The following is a 19,711-nucleotide window of genomic DNA, read 5'->3' as shown; positions in this document are numbered from 1 at the left end:
GTGGCTGCCCCAGGTGTCCTGCACCCCTGGGTGAGGTTCAGAGCCAGAACAGGAAGCTGCTGATGGGGCTGGATGTCCACTTTTGCTCTGTCACTGTATCCCTGTTCAGCTTGACCTGTCTCTGCTAATTTAAGGTTCTGTGCAGATTGTTCAGCACCCTTGGCATTGTCACCTGAACCATCCTGCCCCAACAGGAGACAGCCTTGTGTTTTGATTTCTCCCAGCTGCCTGGGTGTTGTGACTCTGCTTTAAAAGAAAGTTCTGGAAAATGCAGTGATTTTTTTTTTCTCTCCTGTCCTGTTTGTGTGACCAGACAAGCAGCAGGAACATCTGTGTGTTCCTGGTGGCCACCTACACTGAGGGGCAGCCCCCGGAGAGCGCAGCCTGGTTCTGCAAGTGGCTGGAAGAGGCAGCCAGTGATTTCCGTGTTGGGAAAAGCTTCCTGCAGGGCCTGAGATACGCTGTGTTCGGGCTGGGGAACTCAGCCTACGTGGATCACTACAACACAGTGAGTGTCCCCTGAGCTCCCTGCTTGGCTTCTGCTCCCTGAGAGCCTCAGCTGCATGAAGTGCTTCAAAGCTGAGTTCATTTCCCAGCTTTGAAAAGTTTCTGCAAAGCTGGGGCTGTGTGTCACACATGTCACCATTCTGACCACCGAGCACCACACAGAGCAGTCTGTTCCCAGAGCCCATCCCTTCACCCCAGGGACAGCAGGGGGATTTTCCACTGGAGTCTGAGGTGGTGTGGTGCTGTTCAGGCTGCCCTGTGTCTGTGCTGAGGGACTCCCCAGCCCTGCAGTGCCGTGCAGCTCACAGGCTCTTCCCAGGGCTGATCCTGGTGCTGGCTGGCTGCTTGCACTTGGCCCTGGTTTGATTTCCTTTCTGACCCTTGCTGCTGCGCTAGGTTGGAAGGAGGATGGACAGGTGGCTGTGGATGCTCAGTGCCAGCAGGATCATGACACGGGCTGAGGGCGACTGCAACGTGGCCCAGAGCAAGCACGGCAGCATCGAGGCTGACTTTGAGGCCTGGAAAGCCAAATTCCTCACTCGGCTCCAGGTGCTCTGCAAAGGTGAAAAGAAGCCCTGCAGTGGGAAGTGCAAGAAAGGAAAGTGCAAATCTTCAGGGAAGCAGAGCAAGGAAAGCTCGGACCATGAGCCTGGGACATCAGAACACGAGGATACTGAGGTACAGCCAAAATCCTTGAGGCTTTATTTCATTTGGAGCACTGTTTGACTCTTCCCCTTCCTCCTGCAGTCCAGATGGAAGGATTAGTGGTAGACCCAGGCTGAATGGCATTTGTGTGATGAGGGAGTCTTGCTCCTGGCTGGGCACAGATGCTCCAGGGAGCCAGGCTGGGTTCTCAGCAGGACCAAGGCCAAGGGGAGTGTTCAATTCCCTGTGAGCCATTAACCTGGTGATGCTCAGCTGCTCTGCCAGCATCCCAGGGTTTTCCAAAGGCAGCTGGGGCGTGTTACCTGAGCAAGCCCTGTATGTCCTTTCTGTGTGTCTGCCTGTAATCATTTCTCTCTTCTGGAGTGTTTATTGATTGCAGATTTTGACTAAGAAATCATCTCTATTGCTCTCCAGTGCAGGATCCACAGCTGCTATGGCACTTTAATCCTCCCTCAAACTGTGGGTTGGAAGTTATTGCTGGGTTGAATTTTATAGGAAAGTAAGTGGTTCTTCTGGCTGGGTTAGGGAGTGCTGGCTGCTGCAGGAAGAATAAATCTTTCTGTCAGCAAGACACTTGGTTTTAAGGGGGTTCAGGGTTCCATATCCATCCTACAGGTTTTGGTAGGCTCTTGTCTATTTTCAGTGGTCTTTACTGATGAGGAGAGCTCATTTCACTGCTGAGCCTAGTTTTACATTTAACAGTGAGATAAATTCTTAGTCTTTTTTCTCTGCTCTCTCCCACAGGCAGAGGAGTTGTTTGAAAGCAGTGGTGAGGAGGAAGCTGGAGGCACAGATTCTGTCATCGATGTTGAAGATCTTGGCAATATCATGGGCCACATGAAGAAAGCAAAGGTACTGCTGTTAGAGGGGGTATGGAATGGTCACTGAGCAGCTGGACTGATTCAAATGTAACTGGCTGGATTTGAATCTGTAGGGTTTGGTTAGAGGGGGAGTAAAATATGAGCTATTGAAGAACCTGTCCTGGAGCCGGGATCTGCCTGTGTGCTCCCACTCGTGAGGGAAGCCTGGGGAACCTTCTGGCTTCCCTTTGGAGGGGGAAAGGACCGCAGCTGCTCGTGGAGAATGTGGTTGCTGTGTCCGCTGTGCTCACCACTAGAGGTCAGCGGGCAGAAGGGAACGGCGGCTGCTGCAGCAGCTCCTGGGCACTGCTCCAGCCCTGCCGGGACACGGGACAGCCAGGGAGGGCACCGAGTGCTCCTGAGTGACACAGGGACAGCCAGAGAGGGCACCGAGCACTCCCTGAGTGACACAGGGACAGCCAGGGAGGGCACCGAGTGCTCCTGAGTGACACAGGGACAGCCAGGGAGGGCACTGAGCACTCCCTGAGTGACACAGGGACAGCCAGAGAGGGCACCGAGTGCTCCCTGAGTGACACAGGGACAGCCAGGGAGGGCACTGAGCACCCCCAAGTGACACAGGGACAGCCAGGGAGGGCACTGAGCACTCCTGAGTGACACAGGGACAGCCAGGGAGGGCACTGAGCACTCCCTGAGTGACACAGGGACAGCCAGGGAGGGCACTGAGCACTCCCTGAGTGACACAGGGACAGCCAGGGAGGGTACTGAGCACTCCCGAGTGACACAGGGACAGCCAGGGAGGGTACTGAGCACTCCCGAGTGACACAGGGACAGCCAGGGAGGGCACTGAGCACTCCTGAGTGACACAGGGACAGCCAGGGAGGGCACTGAGCACTCCCCGAGTGACACAGGGACAGCCAGGGAGGGCACTGAGCACTCCCCGAGTGACACAGGGACAGCCAGGGAGGGCACTGAGCACTCCCCGAGTGACACAGGGACAGCCAGGGAGGGCACTGAGCACTCCTGAGTGACACAGGGACAGCCAGGGAGGGCACTGAGCACTCCCCGAGTGACACAGGGACAGCCAGAGAGGGCACCGAGTGCTCCTGAGTGACACAGGGACAGCCAGGGAGGGCACTGAGCACTCCCAGAGTGACACAGGGACAGCCAGGGAGGGCACTGAGCACTCCCGAGTGACACAGGGACAGCCAGGGAGGGCACTGAGCACTCCTGAGTGACACAGGACAGCCAGGGAGGGCACCGAGTGCTCCCCGAGTGACACGGGGACAGCCAGGGCACTGAGCACTCCCAAGTGACACAGGGACAGCCAGGGAGGGCACTGAGCACTCCCAGAGTGACACAGGGACAGCCAGGGAGGGCACTGAGCACTCCCAGAGTGACACAGGGACAGCCAGGGAGGGCACTGAGCACTCCTGAGTGACACAGGGACAGCCAGGGAGGGCACTGAGCACTCCTGAGTGACACAGGGACAGCCAGGGAGGGCACTGAGCACCTGTGCTTGTGTTCGGGGGTGAATGGGGCACTGGGCTCCCTTTTCCCTTGTGTTTTGTAAGGAAAGGAGTGCCCATCCTGTGGGCAGCCTGCTGTCCCATCAGCTCCCCAAATCCCCCCGTGTTTCTTGTCAGAGGTGCCCCTGGCAGACAAGGCTGAGCGAGGGGAGCTGCCAGCATTGCTGTCCTGTCCCTGGGGCATTGCTTCCAGAGCTCTGTCCCTGAACTTTAACTCCTCTTCGTGTAATTCATGAACTTTAATAGTTCATTCCCCAGCCCCTGGGGAAGTGTTGCTAATCCTTCTTGCTGCCAGGCAGCTTTTCCTGACAGCCTGGCCAGCGTTCCCTCAGTGCTGTTCTGTCAGTGCTGGCTCCAGCCCTGCTGTGTTCCTGTTTGCTTAATGCTTGTGCTTTTCATCTGGGAAAAGATCCTGGAGCTTGTAGCTGGATGAGGCTGTAAATCAGGGCAAGGCCAGGGGTTTCCTTTGTCTGACCACTGGGAGGTTAAGTGGGAAAGAAGCTGAGGCATAATTGGGTGTAAATTTTTTTCTGAGAGTAAAAGCTTTTGAGGGAGCTTTTTTTATCCTGCCATGGCACATAGGTCAATAGAGCCAGGAGGCTAAAAGCGCTAAATTAAGTTAATTTAGAGAATCTTAGAATGGTTTGGCTTTGAAAGGACCTTAAAGTTCATCTTGTTCCATGGGCAGGGACACCTTCCCCTGTCCCAGGCTGCTCCCAGCTCCATCCAGCCTGGCCTTGGGCACTGCCAGGCATCCAGGGGCAGCCCCAGCTGCTCTGGGCACCTGTGCCAGGGCCTGCCCACCCTGCCAGGGAAGAATTTCTCCTCAGTCTGTAACCCTAATTTCCCTTCTGTCAGATTGAACCTGTTAGTCCTTGTCCTGTCACTCCAGTTCCTGATGCAGGATTCCTCTCTGCCTTCCCTGTAGCCCTTCCAGACCCTGGGAGGTGCTGTGAGGTCTCCACACAGCCTCCTCTTCCTCAGTCTGAGCAGCCCCAGCTTCCTCAGCCTTTGTGTGGAGTTTTGGTGCCTTTTTTATTTTCCTCCTCCCTGCAGGATGAGTTTGAAGAGTGATGGGTGAAGTGGGGAACACGGGGAGCTGTTGAGCACCTGGACATTCTGGAGAAAGCACTTCAGGGAGGGGGACAAGTGGCAGTAGCAGCTCCTGCTGGTCCCCTGGGGGTGGCTGGGGCTGAGTGTGGAAGGCAGGTTTGGAGGAAGCCCTTTGGAACACTGGGATTTGTGCTGGGGCAGGGAATGCTGGTGCCCTCACTTGTGTCAGGGGCTGTTGGTCCATGGAAATTGTGTTTTCCTTGCCTTGGGAATGTGCTGCCTCTGCCTGTTGTGCTGCCTGTGTGAGAGGGAAGGGAAGGGATTCCTTTTCCCCTGAGCTGCAGAGCAGGGCATCACAGCTGAGGTTCAGCTGCCTTTATTCAGAACCAGCCCCTTCTGGCCTGCAGCAGAGCTGTGCTGAGCCTCCCAAGGAATTGGGGTGGATCCAGAGGTTCTCCTCATCTCTGGGCTCGCTCCTTGGTGAGCTGCACCTCCAGTTTTTGGCAGTGAAATATTTCAAGGGCCTGAAAAACTGGCTCTTGTCACTGCTTGCTTGATTTGTTATGGAAAGGCAGCGATTTGCCTTGGATTTACTGCAGGGCTTTCTACTAAATCACCACAACTGGAGAAGTTTGCTTTGTGCAAAGTTAACGTTTTTCCCTTCTCTCCAACCCTCAATAGCAGATCTGAAAGGTTTATGAAGCAAGGAAGTAAAAGTCCCAGTGCAGTGAATTCCATTCCCCAGCAGGAGTTTGTGCAGGAGTTTGTCCTGGTATCACAGGGCAGGGTAAAACAGAGTGAGCTGGCCTGGGGCAGGTGATGGCTCGTGGCACGACAAGTGCTGTGTTTAACACTTGGAACATGAAGTTTTTATCTATTATCTCCTTCCTTCCTTATGCATGAAGCTTTCCCAGCAATATTAATATTTTACTGTTGAGGAGTCTTGCTGATAAATTAAGATCAAGGCTCAAGAAATGAGCTTTAAAACCCACTAAATGACAATTAATTATCAGATGTAGGCTTCCAGGGGAGTTTTAATGTGTTACAGAAACCAATGAAGTCTGTCTAAGGGCTCAGGAAGATGAGTGGAAGGAGGTGGAAGGTGGATACAGCTTTCTCCCTCAGAATAGACCATGTTGTGATACTGGTTGTTGAAAAACACATTTCTGAACAACATCCCTGAGACTGTGAGCACAGTTTTATCCAGAATGAGTAGGGAAGGTAATAATCTCTGTTCCTAAATGTTTCACTCTCCTATTTCCTTCTCAAGTGTTTATTAGGAGTTGTTTTGTCCTTGAACCTCTGTGTGTGTGGGTTTTAATATTTGAATTTTTCTTTTGAGGCAGCTTTTATTTCCTGAGATGTTGCTCAGGTACAGAGCCAGTCTGTTCATGTGCAGCAGCAGCCAGACTCCTCTCCCTGTTTGTGAAGAGCAGTTTGGCAAGTCAGGAGCACTGGTTTCCTTAGTGATGCTGGCAGTTGGTGGGGACACTCAAACTGGAAGCATTTCCATTAACTTTTCCATGGCTCTGGCACAAGAGAGGCTTGGATGTGAAATAGTCTCAGTGTTGTCAAGACAAAATGTCCTCTGCTGGTTTTTGTTTGTTGTTTATCCATAACTCCTTCCATAAAAGCCATAAAGGACTGACAGATTACAAGTTGCATGAAATATCCAAGTAATTATTTCCACTTTGATGCTTCTTTGTGCAGACATGAAACAATAAATACCCATAAAGTCTCAGCAGTGACACTCACACAGCAGGGGAGTCACCACTTGTTACGTGCCAGGGTTTGCTTTTCCTGCCTATGACTTTATCCCAGTATCTGGAACTCGTGCCCAGGGCTTAGCTGAGTGTGGGAGCAGCTGGAAGCCAGAATTCCCTGGGCTGGAGGGGGCTGTGGGGCAGGGGGAGCAGCCCTTTCCTGCAAGGGCTGAATTTTGGTGGTGCAGGTGGCTGCTGCTTCAGGGCTGCTGTCTCTGTGAGCTCTGGGGGCTCTCCCTGAGCTCTCCCTAGCAGTGGCACTCCAGGCACACCCTGGTTTGGTTATTGTACACTCCTGAAACATGGAGTTACTCTTAGATGAGATTTCACACCCTGCTGGTTAAAATATCCTTGGGAATTTTATTGCAGTGTCGGTGGGACAAATCTGGTACGCTGGGAGTGTTCCTTTTGCAGTTTACTGTCCTGAGTTACTGATGGGGAGAGGGGTGAGATGCAGGGTTACAGGGGAGCTGGGATTGCTGTGGGGTTGCTCTGTTCAGCCCAGCAGGTGATTCCTGGCTGGAACTGGCTGTAATTCCCTGTCTTCCAACAGAGAGAGCGGGAGCTGGAGGCAGGAGCTGCTGGAGCTTGGAGGAAGGAGGAGGCTGAGAGGAGAGAGATGATCACCCCAGCCCTGAGGGAGGCACTCACAAAACAAGGTGAGGCTCTGCCCAGAGCAGCTGGGACACAGCTCTGGTGCTGCCCTTGGCAGAGGGGCTTGGCTGGGAGGGGGGAATTTCCATCAGGCAGGAATGGCTGGGGCTGGAAGGGCCTCTGGACATCCCCAGTCCCCAGAGCAGGCAGCACAGGAATGTGTGCAAGGGGGATCGAGATGTGGTCACAGAAGGAGACTCTGCCATGTATTTCACTGTATTTTATTTATATTTTACTTGGTTTTGTGTTAAAGTGGCAGCCTTTCGTTTTTGTTTGGTTACTCCTGAAGAAAGCAGGGGATGGGGCAGTGCTGTGTGCTGGCCCTGTGCTCTGTGTGCTGGCCCTGTGCTCTGTGTGCTGGCCCTGTGCTCTGTGTGCTGGCCCTGTGCTCTGTGTGCTGGCCCTGTGCTCTGTGTGCTGGCCCTGTGCTCTGGGTGCTGGCCCTGTGCTCTGGGTGCTGGCCCTGTGCTCTGGGTGCTGGCCCTGTGCTCTGGGTGCTGGCCCTGTGCTCTGGGTGCTGGCCCTGTGCTCTGGGTGCTGGCCCTGTGCTCTGGGTGCTGGCCCTGTGCTCTGGGTGCTGGCCCTGTGCTCTGTGTGCTGGCCCTGTGCTCTGTGTGCTGGCCCTGTGCTCTGTGTGCTGGCCCTGTGCTCTGTGTGCTGGCCCTGTGCTCTGGGTGCTGACCCTGTGCTCTGTGTGCTGGCCCTGTGCTCTGGGTGCTGGCCCTGTGCTCTGGGTGCTGGCCCTGTGCTCTGGGTGCTGGCCCTGTGCTCTGTGTGCTGGCCCTGTGCTCTGGGTGCTGGCCCTGTGCTCTGGGTGCTGGCCCTGTGCTCTGGGTGCTGGCCCTGTGCTCTGGGTGCTGGCCCTGTGCTCTGGGTGCTGGCCCTGTGCTCTGGGTGCTGGCCCTGTGCTCTGGGTGCTGGCCCTGTGCTCTGGGTGCTGGCCCTGTGCTCTGTGTGCTGGCCCTGTGCTCTGGGTGCTGGCCCTGTGCTCTGGGTGCTGCTGGGTGCATTTCCCCCTGGCTCAGTCCCACCACTCCCTGCTGCTCTGGGTGACAATGGAACTGTCCTTGTATACAAGGTGGCCACTTGGAAAATAAAGCAGTGCTGGAGGGAAGGTTACCTTCCTGTGTAATTCTTTTGACTCAAGGAGGGCTCCCCAGAGAGCTCTGATTTCCTGGTGGCACTCCAGGGATGGGAATTCGTTATCCAGACAAGTGGGTCCCCATTTCTCCCTTCTTGCAGTGCTCATGCTAATGTTGGAGCCACTGGTAGGATCTGCTTCCATAAATCTGCACTTTCAAAGGCTCTAAACTGTTACAGCCCAGCTGCCTCTCTCAGCTCTCCCTCTGCTGCTCACCAAATTCTTCAGTGGTCACTCAGCTGTGAAAAAGAGAAGCTGCATTGCTTTTTTTTATGTCATGTAACATTTTTTCCTGTAAATAACACACCAGGAAGGCTTTTGTGGCTACAAAAATAAAACAATTCCCTTCTTCCCTCAGCATCATTTCCCCTAAAATAACAAGTGCAGTGTAGTCAAAAGATTATCTCATTTATTTTGCACCAACTGGTTTCTTTGGGTGTAGGCTCAGTGTCTTTTCAAGAGTATCCCTGAGGGCATAATTAGCCCAAGAGAAGGAAGATGAGTATTAGTGGTTCAGGGAGAGCTGTTCTTTGATCCTGCAGTTGCATAACAGAGGTTTTCCTTGGAGCAGCATCTCCTCAGACCGTGGTGGGTGCTAACTGGAGATTCACCTTCAAAGCAATTTACCTTCCTGGAGGTAAAGGGAACAGTGCTTCGGCAAAGGTTTTTATTGTAGCCCTGGCATTGAATGTTGGCTTCAGCAGCCTCCCCACTGGGCTGCAGAGGTGTGAGCCCTTGGGGCTGCCTGCTTGCAGATACCTTGCTAACAGGTACTCAGCAAGAGCTGCTTTTGGAACTCCCAGCCAGAGACAGCACAATTCCATTTCCATCAGTGCCCAGCCAAAACACCTTTCTGTGTGTCAGGGAGGGTTAGGCTGGATTTTGGGAAAGGTTCTTCCCCCAGAGGTGCTGGCACTGCCCAGGCTCCCCAGGGAATGGTCCCAGCCCGAGGCTGCCAGAGCTGCAGGAGCTCTCAGGATGCCCAGGGTGGGGTTGTTGGGGTGTCTGCAGGGCCAGGGGCTGGGCTGGGTGATCTTTGTGGTCTCTTCCAGTCAGGCTGCTCATGACTCAGGGGCTGACCATGACTTTGTGCCCTGCTGGGGTTGGTGCCATCATTAGTCACAGCTGCTCCTGGATTTGCCAAATGTTTTATGGATGCTGATGGTCTGGCTGAAGCCAGCCACGTCCTGTTGGATGCTGGCAGCTGGCAGAGGGATTGTTCACTGCCTGCCTGAGCTATTTGGAGCTCAGACAGGATGTGTCTCAGTGACAGGCACCTCCATCAGCTCTGCCGTGTCACAGGGGCTGTGCAGCAGCCCCAGGTCAGCGCTGACGCACTTCCCTCAATGAGGCAGGAACGGGACAGGAGCAAGGAGCCCAAAGCCCTGGGAGCTGAGTGTTTGCCAGGGAGGCTCCACGGGGGAGCAGCTTCGTGCTAGAGGGCAGGGTGAGAAGGGGTTGTTCCCTGGGAGGGTGCTGAGGCCCTGGCACAGGGTGCTGCTGGGGCTGCCCCTGGATCCCTGGCAGTGCCCAAAGCCAGGCTGCAGCAGCCTGGGACAGTGGGAGGTGTCCCTGCCCATGGCAGGTGTGGCACTGGATGGGCTTTGGGTCCCTTCAGGTCAGACCAGTCCATGGTTCCAAGATTTCTGAAGCTGTTTACAGTGTGTTTCTGCCATGGTCTTTGCTTTGCTCTCTTCTGCTTGTAACAGAACCAAACAAATCCCTGCTGTCCCTGCCTGGCAGCACAGCAGGAATGGGCTAATGATGCCAAAAACTGACCCTGGCTGACATTGGATAAATTATTGTCCCACAAGGACAGTTTTGCTGCAGTCCAGTTAGTTCTGTCCTTCCTGGTTAAGGAAGGCTACAATTCAGCCCCAGGGTGCCCAGCACACCTCTATTTTACTTGTCTCCAAAGACAAGTGGTGCATTAAGAGGCAGCTCTTATCTGAAATAGCCTGGGCTTCAGCAGCCACTTCACTGTCGAGCTCTGGCTTTGTGCTGCAGCTAAAGCTGTGCTTTGGCCTGTGCCTTTTAGTGGGGAAGGGCAGGCAAGAGGCTGACTTCAGAAAAATACTGAAGGCTGGGCTTTTCAAGTGCTCACCAAGCTGGAGCTGAGGTTTTTAAAAGCTTTGGTGGCTTTTGCTGGCCCTTCCTGGGCTGAGGTTCACAGTGCCTGCAGCTCTCGTGCCCAGCTCAGCCTGGCTCCCTGTGCTGAGCCTTTGGAGTGTTCAGTGTGAGGAAATGGGGTCCCAAGGCATGGCACAGACTGGAGTTTGCAGGCTCTGTGCTCAGGGTTTGGGGTCTGGCAGGCTTTGGCAGGAGCTGTTTAACTCCAGGTGGCACCAGCAGCCCACAGCTGGCCCTGGGATTGCTGACACTGGTGCAGTCCCCAGAATGTGCCACACAAATCAAATACTGCCTGTGGGCAGATTAAAAATTCCTTTGCTAACTAACAAATTCCTCGTGGTGAGCAGAACAAATACAGTGACCAAACCCAGGCACAGAGAAGACTTGATCAGTTCCTTAGGAAATGTCTGTAAATAATGGGCAAACATGCAGGTAGAAGGAAGGAGTCCAGGCAGAAGAAAATGCTTAAGCACCACTGTGTGAGAGCTGCCAGGAGCTGGTGGAGAGCTGACTGAAATTCTGATGTGCTGGCACAGCTGTAGCACCTGAGCAGGAGCAAAGGAGATGGCAAAATCACATTTAGGGGGCTGATTCTTCTCTCATGTGTTACCAGAGCTGGTAGAATAACCCCATGTATAACAGAGGAAAATAAAAATAAACACATTTGTATTTGAAGTCAATCCTTCTTTCTGGTTTGTTTTAGGTTTTGGCAGGGCTTTGGAGAGTATTGAGCTTTGAAATTAAGTCTAAGCTGGAACAAAGTACAGGATATGTTCAGGCAAGGGTAAAATTTGCTGTCCTATCTTCGTAATGTGACACTCACCCCACACAAGGGGACAGTTGAGACAAATGGAAATGTGGAGAAGGGAATGTGCCCTGAATGACTGAAAAGTGTCTCAGGAAAACAGAAAAGAGATGAAGCTCACAGCAGCCAGCAGTTCTGGCTGTTACCTTTGGGCTTGTTCTGGGTGGGTCAGGAGGAAACTTGTGCAGGTAGAACATTCCAGACTCCAGCCAAAGCTGGCCCTGAGGTACAGCTCTTAAAAACACCAAGTGCTTGCAGATTTCTTGAGTTTTTCTGGGAATAAAGAATTTCAGAATCCCAGACTGGCTTTGGATGGAAAAGACGTTAAAGCTCATCTTATTCCACCATGGCCATGGCATGAGGCTGGAGCCCCTCAGGCTGGATTTGGTGACAGTTTTGCCCATGTCTCATTTGTGACATTGCAGTAAGGATGTGCCTGTGCCCCTGTGCTGGCACTGCTGAGGTCACAGCCCAGTCCTGGGCTCAGATTGGGACCCTCAGTGCAGAGAGGACATGGAGGGGCTGAGGGAGCTGGGAGCTGGATATTGAGGAACGTTCCTTCACTGAAAGGTTTGTCCAGCCCTGGCACAGCTGCCCAGGGCAGGGATGGAGTCCCCACCCCTGTGGATGTGGCACTGGGGACAAGGCTCAGTGCTGGGCAATGGTTGGGCTCCATCATTTCAGAGGGCTTTCCCACCCAGAAGAGTTCTGTGATTCTGGGACACTCCCAGTTTCTTGTTTAACCTTTTGTCCTTTCTTTTGGCCCAGACTGCTCTGAAGCAAGGCTTTGCAGTGCTGGAGAGTCCCAGCTCCCCTGCAGCAGGGGTGGAACAAGTGTCCAGCCTCGGTCTCTGGTATTTCCTCTCATTCCCAAGCGTCAGAAGCTTGGCATGGCCAGCAGCCAGCGCTGGGTGACCACAACATCTCCCAGTTCTGTGGCTTTAGGAGTTCTGCCCATCTCTGCTGCTCCCTCCTGTCACCACAGCTGGCAGTGACAGGGATGAGTAACCCCCCTCTCATCCTCACAGCTGCCTGCTGTTTGTAAGACTGTTGTGATGTTGAACATGTACAGTTTTCTTGGCCTTTAAAGGAACCTGTGGGGTGCTCCACATGGTGGAAGTTGATGTAAGGAGCTCAAGAGAAAGTGCAGGAGCTCTGGAGCTTGGCACCTTGCTCAGTTCAGCTGCAGCCTCTCTTCCCTTGAACAACTCAGTGGCAGATCTGGGTGGGCATGTCCTATTTCAAATGTAATTTTTCTGCAAAACCCATTTGAAAGCAGCCATTTTGCTGTTACTGACGAGTGAGCTGTGAGAAAATAATCTTATATGACTGCTGGTGCTGGATTTGGAGAAATGGGAAAATAAGGCCTGGGCTGTGCTGGGTGACAGCAGCAGAGTGTGCCTTGGACAGCTGTGTTAGAGGGAGGATGAATGCAGCACCTTTTCAGCTCTCATCCACAAATCCTGTCAGCACACACGGTTTAGCAGGGCAGGGAGCTCTCAGCTGAGATTAGACCTTGCTGGACAAGCTGTTTGCAGAGCAGAGCTGCAGAAAGAGGCAGGACAGAGCCAGGGCAGGGAGATGTTGGGCTCCAGCCACGTTCAGCTGTGTGTGTGTGGCTGTGCCCCTGGAACCTGCACCAGCCTCTTCTGGGTCTCAGCCAGTCGGAGGTGAAAGTGTCCCCAAGACTGCACGTGGCTTTGGGGACTGTCTTAGGGCTGTCACAGGATCCCAGGATGGTTTGGGCTGGAAGGGACCTTAAAGGAACAGGGCAGGGACACCTTCCCCTGTCCCAGCTGCTCCAGCCCTGTCCAGCCTGGCCTTGGGCACTGCCAGGGATCCAGGGGCTGCTCTGGGCACCTGTGCCAGGGCCTGCCCACCCTGCCAGGGAACAATTCCTGCCCAAAATCCCATCCAGCCCTGCCCTCTGGCACTGGGAGCCATTCCCTGGCTCCTGTCCCTCCATCCCTTGTCCCCTGTCCCTCTCCAGCCCTTCTCACTGCAGAGGTCACTGTGCCTGAATATTCAGTGTGAGGAGATGGATCAAACACCATCAGGTGGAGCAGGCAGAGGAGCCTGGGCAGGTCCCTGCTGGGTCTGACTGGCAGGAGCAGAGCATTGTTGGATTCCCTGTCAGCCCTGTCTGCATGCACAGCTGAATTTCTGCCTGCTGCAGCTGCTGTGGCATCTGCTGCTCCTGGCTGGCTCCGTGTCCTTGCAGGTGTCAGGCACTTTGGGATGCAGTTGCTCCTGCTGGGTCCTTGCTGTGCCAGAGCTGCTCAGGGACACCTGAGCAGGGCAGGGCACTTGTGCTGCTGCTCTGTGGAGGAGCTGAAGGCCAGTTTGCTGTGCTGAAGGCTTTTTCCCTGTTTAGTTTGTGCTGGTTGGCAGGAAGAAGACTTGATAGCTAAAATTTGATATTTTTCCTTCCCTTGAAAGTGTTAATGAGAGCAGCAGGGTGCAGTAGGAAGCTGAGAGGTGCTGAGTTTGGGGACAGCCAGGCCAGTGGCGTGTGAATGCCACTGTGAGGGACACAGCCAGGCGTCTCAAATCCCTCTTATTTTTATGCTGATTCTGAAGGGACTTTTAATCCTTCAGACATATTGGCCTCTAAGCAGTTTTCTCAAAGAGGAATATAACCCCACTTGAGCAGTTTGGGTGATAATAGCACTTAGTGCTTAACAAACGTTTTGCAATTAATCCTGCTGGACCCATTGGAATGGAATTGCGTTATCTTGGCTGGGGAATGAGGAGCTGATCTGAGCCCAGCTTTCCTTTGGCTGTGGAGGAGCAGCTCCCTCACCATGGCTGCCCCAGAACCAGCAGGGTGGCACTGCTGAGGCTCAGGTGGGGTTCAGGCTGAGCCCTGGTTCCAGGTGTTCCCCTCCTGTGCCCTCCCAGCTCTGCTGGGAATCAGCTCCTGTCCTGCAGGCTGGGACCAGGATCCTGGCTTCTGGGGCATGGCCTGGGGCCAGGGAGATGCTCCTGGTTCCCTGTCCTGCTCTCACAGCCTGGCTTGGACAGGAGTCCCCTGGGCACCCTGGCTCAGAGCAGGCTCAGCAGTATCAGCACATGTCCTGCTGAAAGAAGCCATTTCCAGCTGGCCGAGGTCCCTGCGGTGGCACTGCCACTGCTGCTGCTGTCACCCTGGGGCTGGTGGGGAACAGCAGCGTTGAGTCCATGGTGTCAGTCACTCTGGGTACCACTTGGTGTACTTTGTGTGTCAATTCTTGCAGGCTGAACTCAATTGTTTGATGATCTGTGCTTTGTTTGAGGTTATAAACTCATTGGGAGCCATTCTGGAGTGAAGCTCTGCCGATGGACAAAGGTACGCTCTGTTTCCTTTTCTCATTTCATAAATACAAACAAAGCTAGAGGCTACAAGGCTGCTGAACCCTCCAGGGCTGGGGACTCCACCCTGCCCTGGGCAGCTGTGCCAGGAACTGGCCACCCCTTCAGTGAAGGAATTTCCCCAAAATCCCCCCTGAGCCTCCCCTGCCCAGCCTGAGGCCATTCCCTCTCCTCCTGTCCCTGTTCCTGGGAGCAGATCCCAAATCCCCCCGGCTGTCCCCTCCTGCCAGGGACTTGTGCAGAGCCAGAAGAGCCCCCTGAGCCTCCTTTTCTCCAGGCTGAGCCCCTTCCCAGCTCCCTCAGCCCCTCCTGGGCTCCAGCCCCTTCACCCACCATGTTGCCACATCCTGCACCCTTGAGCATCCCTGGATGGGAGCTCTGGAATCAGCACCTCGTTAAGATGCCAGCTCATCTGTAATTCCTGTGCTGTGGCAGTGATCAGTCCTTGCTGTCTGAGCTCTCCTTTGGCACGTGATTAACTTTGTTTATTTTTGAAAGAGCCCTTAGGATGCTGTCCCAGAGTGGGCTGCAGAGGGTTTTTATTGCAGCTCCTGGTGTTGATGAGTTTCATCAGGAGCCTCGTTCTCCTGAGCAGCACAGAGCCCACCCTGGGCTCTCAGGAGTGCTGTGGGATGCACTGACTCCACTGCTGCTCTGCTGGTCACTCTTACACCCATTTCTCTCTTCTATCATTTCAGTGGCAGACGTGATCATGAAATGTTTAAAGAAAAACTTGCCAAACCTCAATGTTGTGATAGAGAAAGCCAGAGAACCTATTTTTATGACAGACCCAGACTTTAATGCAGCACTGTAAAGCCATTTCACAAAATAAATAGCAGCTCTGTGTGCTTAGATGGGCCCACACTATTTTTAGCTTAAGCAGGAATTGAATGTAAAGTCTTGTAATAAATTGAGCTGAGATTGGTTCCAGGCAGTGGCTTTGCCTCAGGTTCACACCAGTGTGGGAGAGTCTTCAGGAGCCTTTGTGGAGATTTGTATCAGAGGAAAGCAGGAGCAGAGCTGGCAGGATCAGGATTAAGTAGAGTTTCATAGAGGTGTCTCAGATGGAAAAGATTGGGTTCTGTCAAACTGCAGAAAAAAACAGAAACCCTGGATGTTTTAGGAAGAGTCTGTTTGCCTTAGGAAAAGCCAAATATGACTTGTTCTTCTGAATTTGTGAATCTCCTGAAGTCTCTATAATTTGAAGAATGGGTAGAATCAACAGCATTTTCCATGTCATTTAATCTTCCACCTGTACAACCAGCTAGGGATTAACTGTAGATTTTTCCCTGCTGCTTCTTTCTCCTGGATCACCAGGACTCTCCAGGAAGAGGAAGGCAGATTAAAAGCTGCTGTGTTATATTTCAGATTTTCTCTTGAGAGTAGTAAAGTTTCTTTCTCATTTATTTTTATTTAACTGTGCTAATAAAAGACAGCCTTTTCTGCAAGCAGCCTGCATGTTAAATAGGAATTGAATCCTGTTGGGAAAGCTGCTGTGGCTGTGCTGGGAAGGGAAGAGCAGCATCCTGCTGGAGCCACTGCTGGCTGTAAATGAGGGTTTATAAGGTCAGGGCATTTATTTAATTTAGTGCTGCAAGAAACACTCTGCCAGATAAATGAAAAGAATGGAATGTTCAGTAGGACAGCCTTGAAATGGATCCTGTTGCTCCTGAGTGAGCTTTTCCAGGAACACTTCCTGCAGCTCAAGAGGCTCCACCTGCTCTGGGCTGAGTCTGAAAAGCTGCAGGAGAGCACATTGCTGTGTTGGGGTCTGCCAGAGAAGGGACTGAGCAGCTTTGAGTTCTTTCTGCCCTTACACAGATGAGTGTGACCTCCTGAATGCAGTCAGGCTGTGAGAGAGCCTGGAAAGAGTCACATTTTATAGGGAGCTGGGAGTTTCTCAGGGCAGGTGGCACTGGTGTCCCTCAGCCCTGCTCGGGGCATTGGAACTGAGCTCACAGGTGGCTGAAGGGAGCAGATCCACGGCTGTGCCCTCAGTTTGGCTTCAGATGGGGAGTTTCAACTCTCCTGGTGTGGTGTGTGTGTGTGTACCCTCAGTGTGTACCCTCAGCTGGGTCTGTAACTCTCCTGGCATGTGTGTACCCACCCTCACTTTGGCCCCAGATGAGTTTTAACTCTCGTGGTGTGTGTGTGTACCCTCAGTTTGGCCCCAGATGAGTTTTAACTCTCATGGTGTGTGTGTGTGCCCTCAGTTTGGCCCCAGATGAGTTTTAACTCTCGTGGTGTGTGTGTGTACCCTCAGTTTGGCCCCAGATGAGTTTGTAACTCTCATGGTGTGTGTGTGTATCCTCAGTTTGGCCCCAGATGAGTTTGTAACTCTCATGGTGTGTGTGTGTACCCTCAGTTTGGCCCCAGATGAGTTTGTAACTCTCATGGTGTGTGTGTGTACCCACCCTCAGTTTGGCCCCAGATGAGTTTTAACTCTCATGGTGTGTGTGTGTGCCCTCAGTTTGGCCCCAGATGAGTTTGTAACTCTCATGGTGTGTGTGTGTATCCTCAGTTTGGCCCCAGATGAGTTTGTAACTCTCATGGTGTGTGTGTGTACCCTCAGTTTGGCCCCAGATGAGTTTTAACTCTCATGGTGTGTGTGTGTACCCTCAGTTTGGCCTCATATGAGTTTGTAACTCTTGTGGTGTGTGTGTGTACCCTCAGTTTGGCCCCAGATGAGTTTGTAACTCTCATGGTGTGTGTGTGTACCCTCAGTTTGGCCTCAGATGAGTTTGTAACTCTCATGGTGTGTGTGTGTACCCTCAGTTTGGCCCCAGATGAGTTTTTAACCCTGCTGCTGTGTTCCCTGCCCTCAGTCGATGCTGCGGGGCCGTGGGGGCTGTTACAAGCACACCTTCTATGGCATTGAGAGCCACCGCTGCATGGAGGCCACCCCCAGCCTGGCCTGTGCCAACAAGTGTGTGTTCTGCTGGAGGTAAGGCACCTTCTGGGCAGGGTGGGGCTCTGGGGGACACAGGCAGCTGTTCTGAGCCAGCTGTGCTCTGGGGGACAGAGCCAGCTGTTCTGAGCCAGCTCTGGGGGACACAGGCAGCTGTTCTGAGCCAGCTGTGCTGGGGGACACAGGCAGCTGTTCTGAGCCAGCTCTGGGGGACACAGCCAGCTGTTCTGAGCCAGCTCTGGGGGACACAGGCAGCTGTTCTGAGCCAGCTCTGGGGGACACAGGCAGCTGTTCTGAGCCAGCTCTGGGGGACACAGGCAGCTGTTCTGAGCCAGCTCTGGGGGACACAGGCAGCTGTTCTGAGCCAGCTGTGCTGGGGGACACAGGCAGCTGTTCTGAGCCAGCTGTGCTGGGGGGAGCCTGGGCTGCCTGTGTGGGGTGAACCCCTGAGCAATGTCTTTGGAAATGGGATCATTTCCCTTATTGGAGGTACCTGCACTCCCACCATTGCTCTAAAGGAGTGAAAAGTGATCACTCAGTAACTGATGCCTTCCTAGAACAGCAGCTGATAAATCCCAGAGTCACTGAGGTAGGAGGAGTGATTCAGGATCATCCAGTCCCACCCTGTCCCCTCCTGCCAGGGATTTGTGCAGAGCCAGAAGAGCCCCCCCTGATCCCCCTTTCCATTAAAACATTGAGGGGGACACCCCACACCTGAATCACTGCAACACCCCCAGTCATAATCCCATCCTCCAAGGGAGTCTGCCTCTCTCCATCCCCGCTCCCAGCTGCTCTCACTGGGGCTGTGTCTCTTTGGCTAAATTGCCTAAATGGAAATGTGCAAGTGAGCAAATCTTTTAATCAATTAGAGCAAGTGTGGGTTCGGAGCTCTGTGACACCTCCCTGCAGCACAGGCACCTGGCAGACCTGATCTGATGAGGGTCTTTGGCTCAGTGTCCAAAGCCCAATCAATTAGTGTGGAGAGATGGAACAGCTAAATAAGATTTAAATTAATAGGGTTTATTACTTTTGCATCTGAGGAGGAGGCAAACCAGACAGAGTAAAATATCCTGTGAAGAAATTGGCTCATATTTCTCCTGCTGTAACTTTAATGCTTATACCTGTGCTTGGAGTTTTCAGCTTGTGCTTGTAGACAGCAACTCAAGTTGTGTTCAGACACGAAATCAGTGGGTGGCCAAAAGCCAGGCATCACAGTAAGCCCTGCGAAATACAGAGATTAAAAATTAATAATCTCTCATAGGAGAAGTACTTAAGGTATTTTAAAAATTAAGAAGAAACTGAAAACAAATATGTGGGTGGACAGAAGCACAGGGCACTGAGAATCGCCTGCCTTTCGGGAGAGTCTGCTCTTAAAAAAGGAGCATCTCAGAGTTGGCAGGAGCTTTTCAGCATGGGGCATCTTCCATCTTTAAGGTTTCAGTTGGAAGAGAGTCACAGAATTATTTTGGTTGGAAAAGCCCTCTAATATCCCTGAGTCCAGTTGTTCCCCCAGTACTGCCAAGGCCACCAGACCCTGTCCTCAAGTGCCACATCCATGGGGCTTTTAAACCTCTCCACCAGTGCCCTGTGACAACCCTTTCCATGAAGAAATTTCCCTTAATATCCAGCCCTGTGATCCTGGCAGCCAGTTTATCCAGCCTGCTCCAGGGTGGCTTTACCCATGCTAGGGAAAACATTTCATTCAGGTTCCATATCTCAGTCCTGCTCCTCCTGCTGCTCTCAGCATGTGCAGAAGGAAAGGTGCAGTCAGGTTTCAGATGGTACCTGCAGGAACATTAAACAAGGTTGGCTTGTGCATCGGCCAAGCTTTTTTTGTGGTCTCCCTCTTCCTCCTCCCGTAATTCCAGGGAATGGAATTCCAGGGATCTCTTTGGTGTGTCCTTTCCTGGTCGTGGCTGGTGTTTAGCCCAGATGTCAGGTGAGTTCTCCAGGTGGGTTCCAAGTGGCAGGGAGTGACTGTGCCCTGTTCCCTCAGACACCACACGAACCCCGTGGGCACCGAGTGGCGCTGGAAGATGGACCAGCCCGAGGTGATCCTGCAGGAGGCCATTGACAAACACCAGAACATGATCAGGCAGTTCAAAGGTAACTTCTCCTCTGTCCCCACCTCGATGCTGTTAGAGGATAACCAGCAGTGACATCTTCAGAGCAGGTGAGAATGTCCTGGTCCTTTGGGAAGGAGGGCTGAGGTTCAGGATATCAGGAAGAGGGGGAGAAGAAACTGCTGTGACACATTCAATGTTTTCTGAAATGAGTCTCAGCTGCTGAGTGTGTGCTGCTGCCTGCAGGGAGTAGAGTGGAGTTGCCTCTGGTGCATCCTGGTAGTTGTCAAATCCTTTCCCTTGGTGTGCACAGAGCCTTCCCC

The 19,711-nt window shown here is 53.1% G+C and overlaps 1 protein-coding gene across 4 annotated transcripts in view; it reads left to right on the top strand.

Annotated features, from left to right (window-relative positions):
* Positions 1-19,711, top strand: part of LOC131587134 (S-adenosyl-L-methionine-dependent tRNA 4-demethylwyosine synthase TYW1-like) — a 52,294-nt gene that overhangs the window by 2,806 nt on the left and 29,777 nt on the right. For all 4 annotated transcript variants that reach the window (XM_058854678.1, XM_058854677.1, XM_058854676.1 and 1 more), the window contains 7 exons: positions 314-508; positions 904-1,185; positions 1,918-2,025; positions 6,890-6,995; positions 14,342-14,394; positions 17,243-17,361; positions 19,322-19,431. In XM_058854678.1, the coding sequence (XP_058710661.1) occupies positions 314-508; positions 904-1,185; positions 1,918-2,025; positions 6,890-6,995; positions 14,342-14,394; positions 17,243-17,361; positions 19,322-19,431 (973 nt within the window). The remainder of the gene's footprint in view (positions 1-313; positions 509-903; positions 1,186-1,917; positions 2,026-6,889; positions 6,996-14,341; positions 14,395-17,242; positions 17,362-19,321; positions 19,432-19,711) is intronic.

This window comes from Poecile atricapillus, chromosome 21 (assembly GCF_030490865.1).
Source record: "Poecile atricapillus isolate bPoeAtr1 chromosome 21, bPoeAtr1.hap1, whole genome shotgun sequence".
Classification (NCBI taxonomy): Eukaryota; Metazoa; Chordata; class Aves; order Passeriformes; family Paridae; genus Poecile; species Poecile atricapillus.
This window is presented reverse-complemented; position numbering and strand designations above follow the sequence as displayed.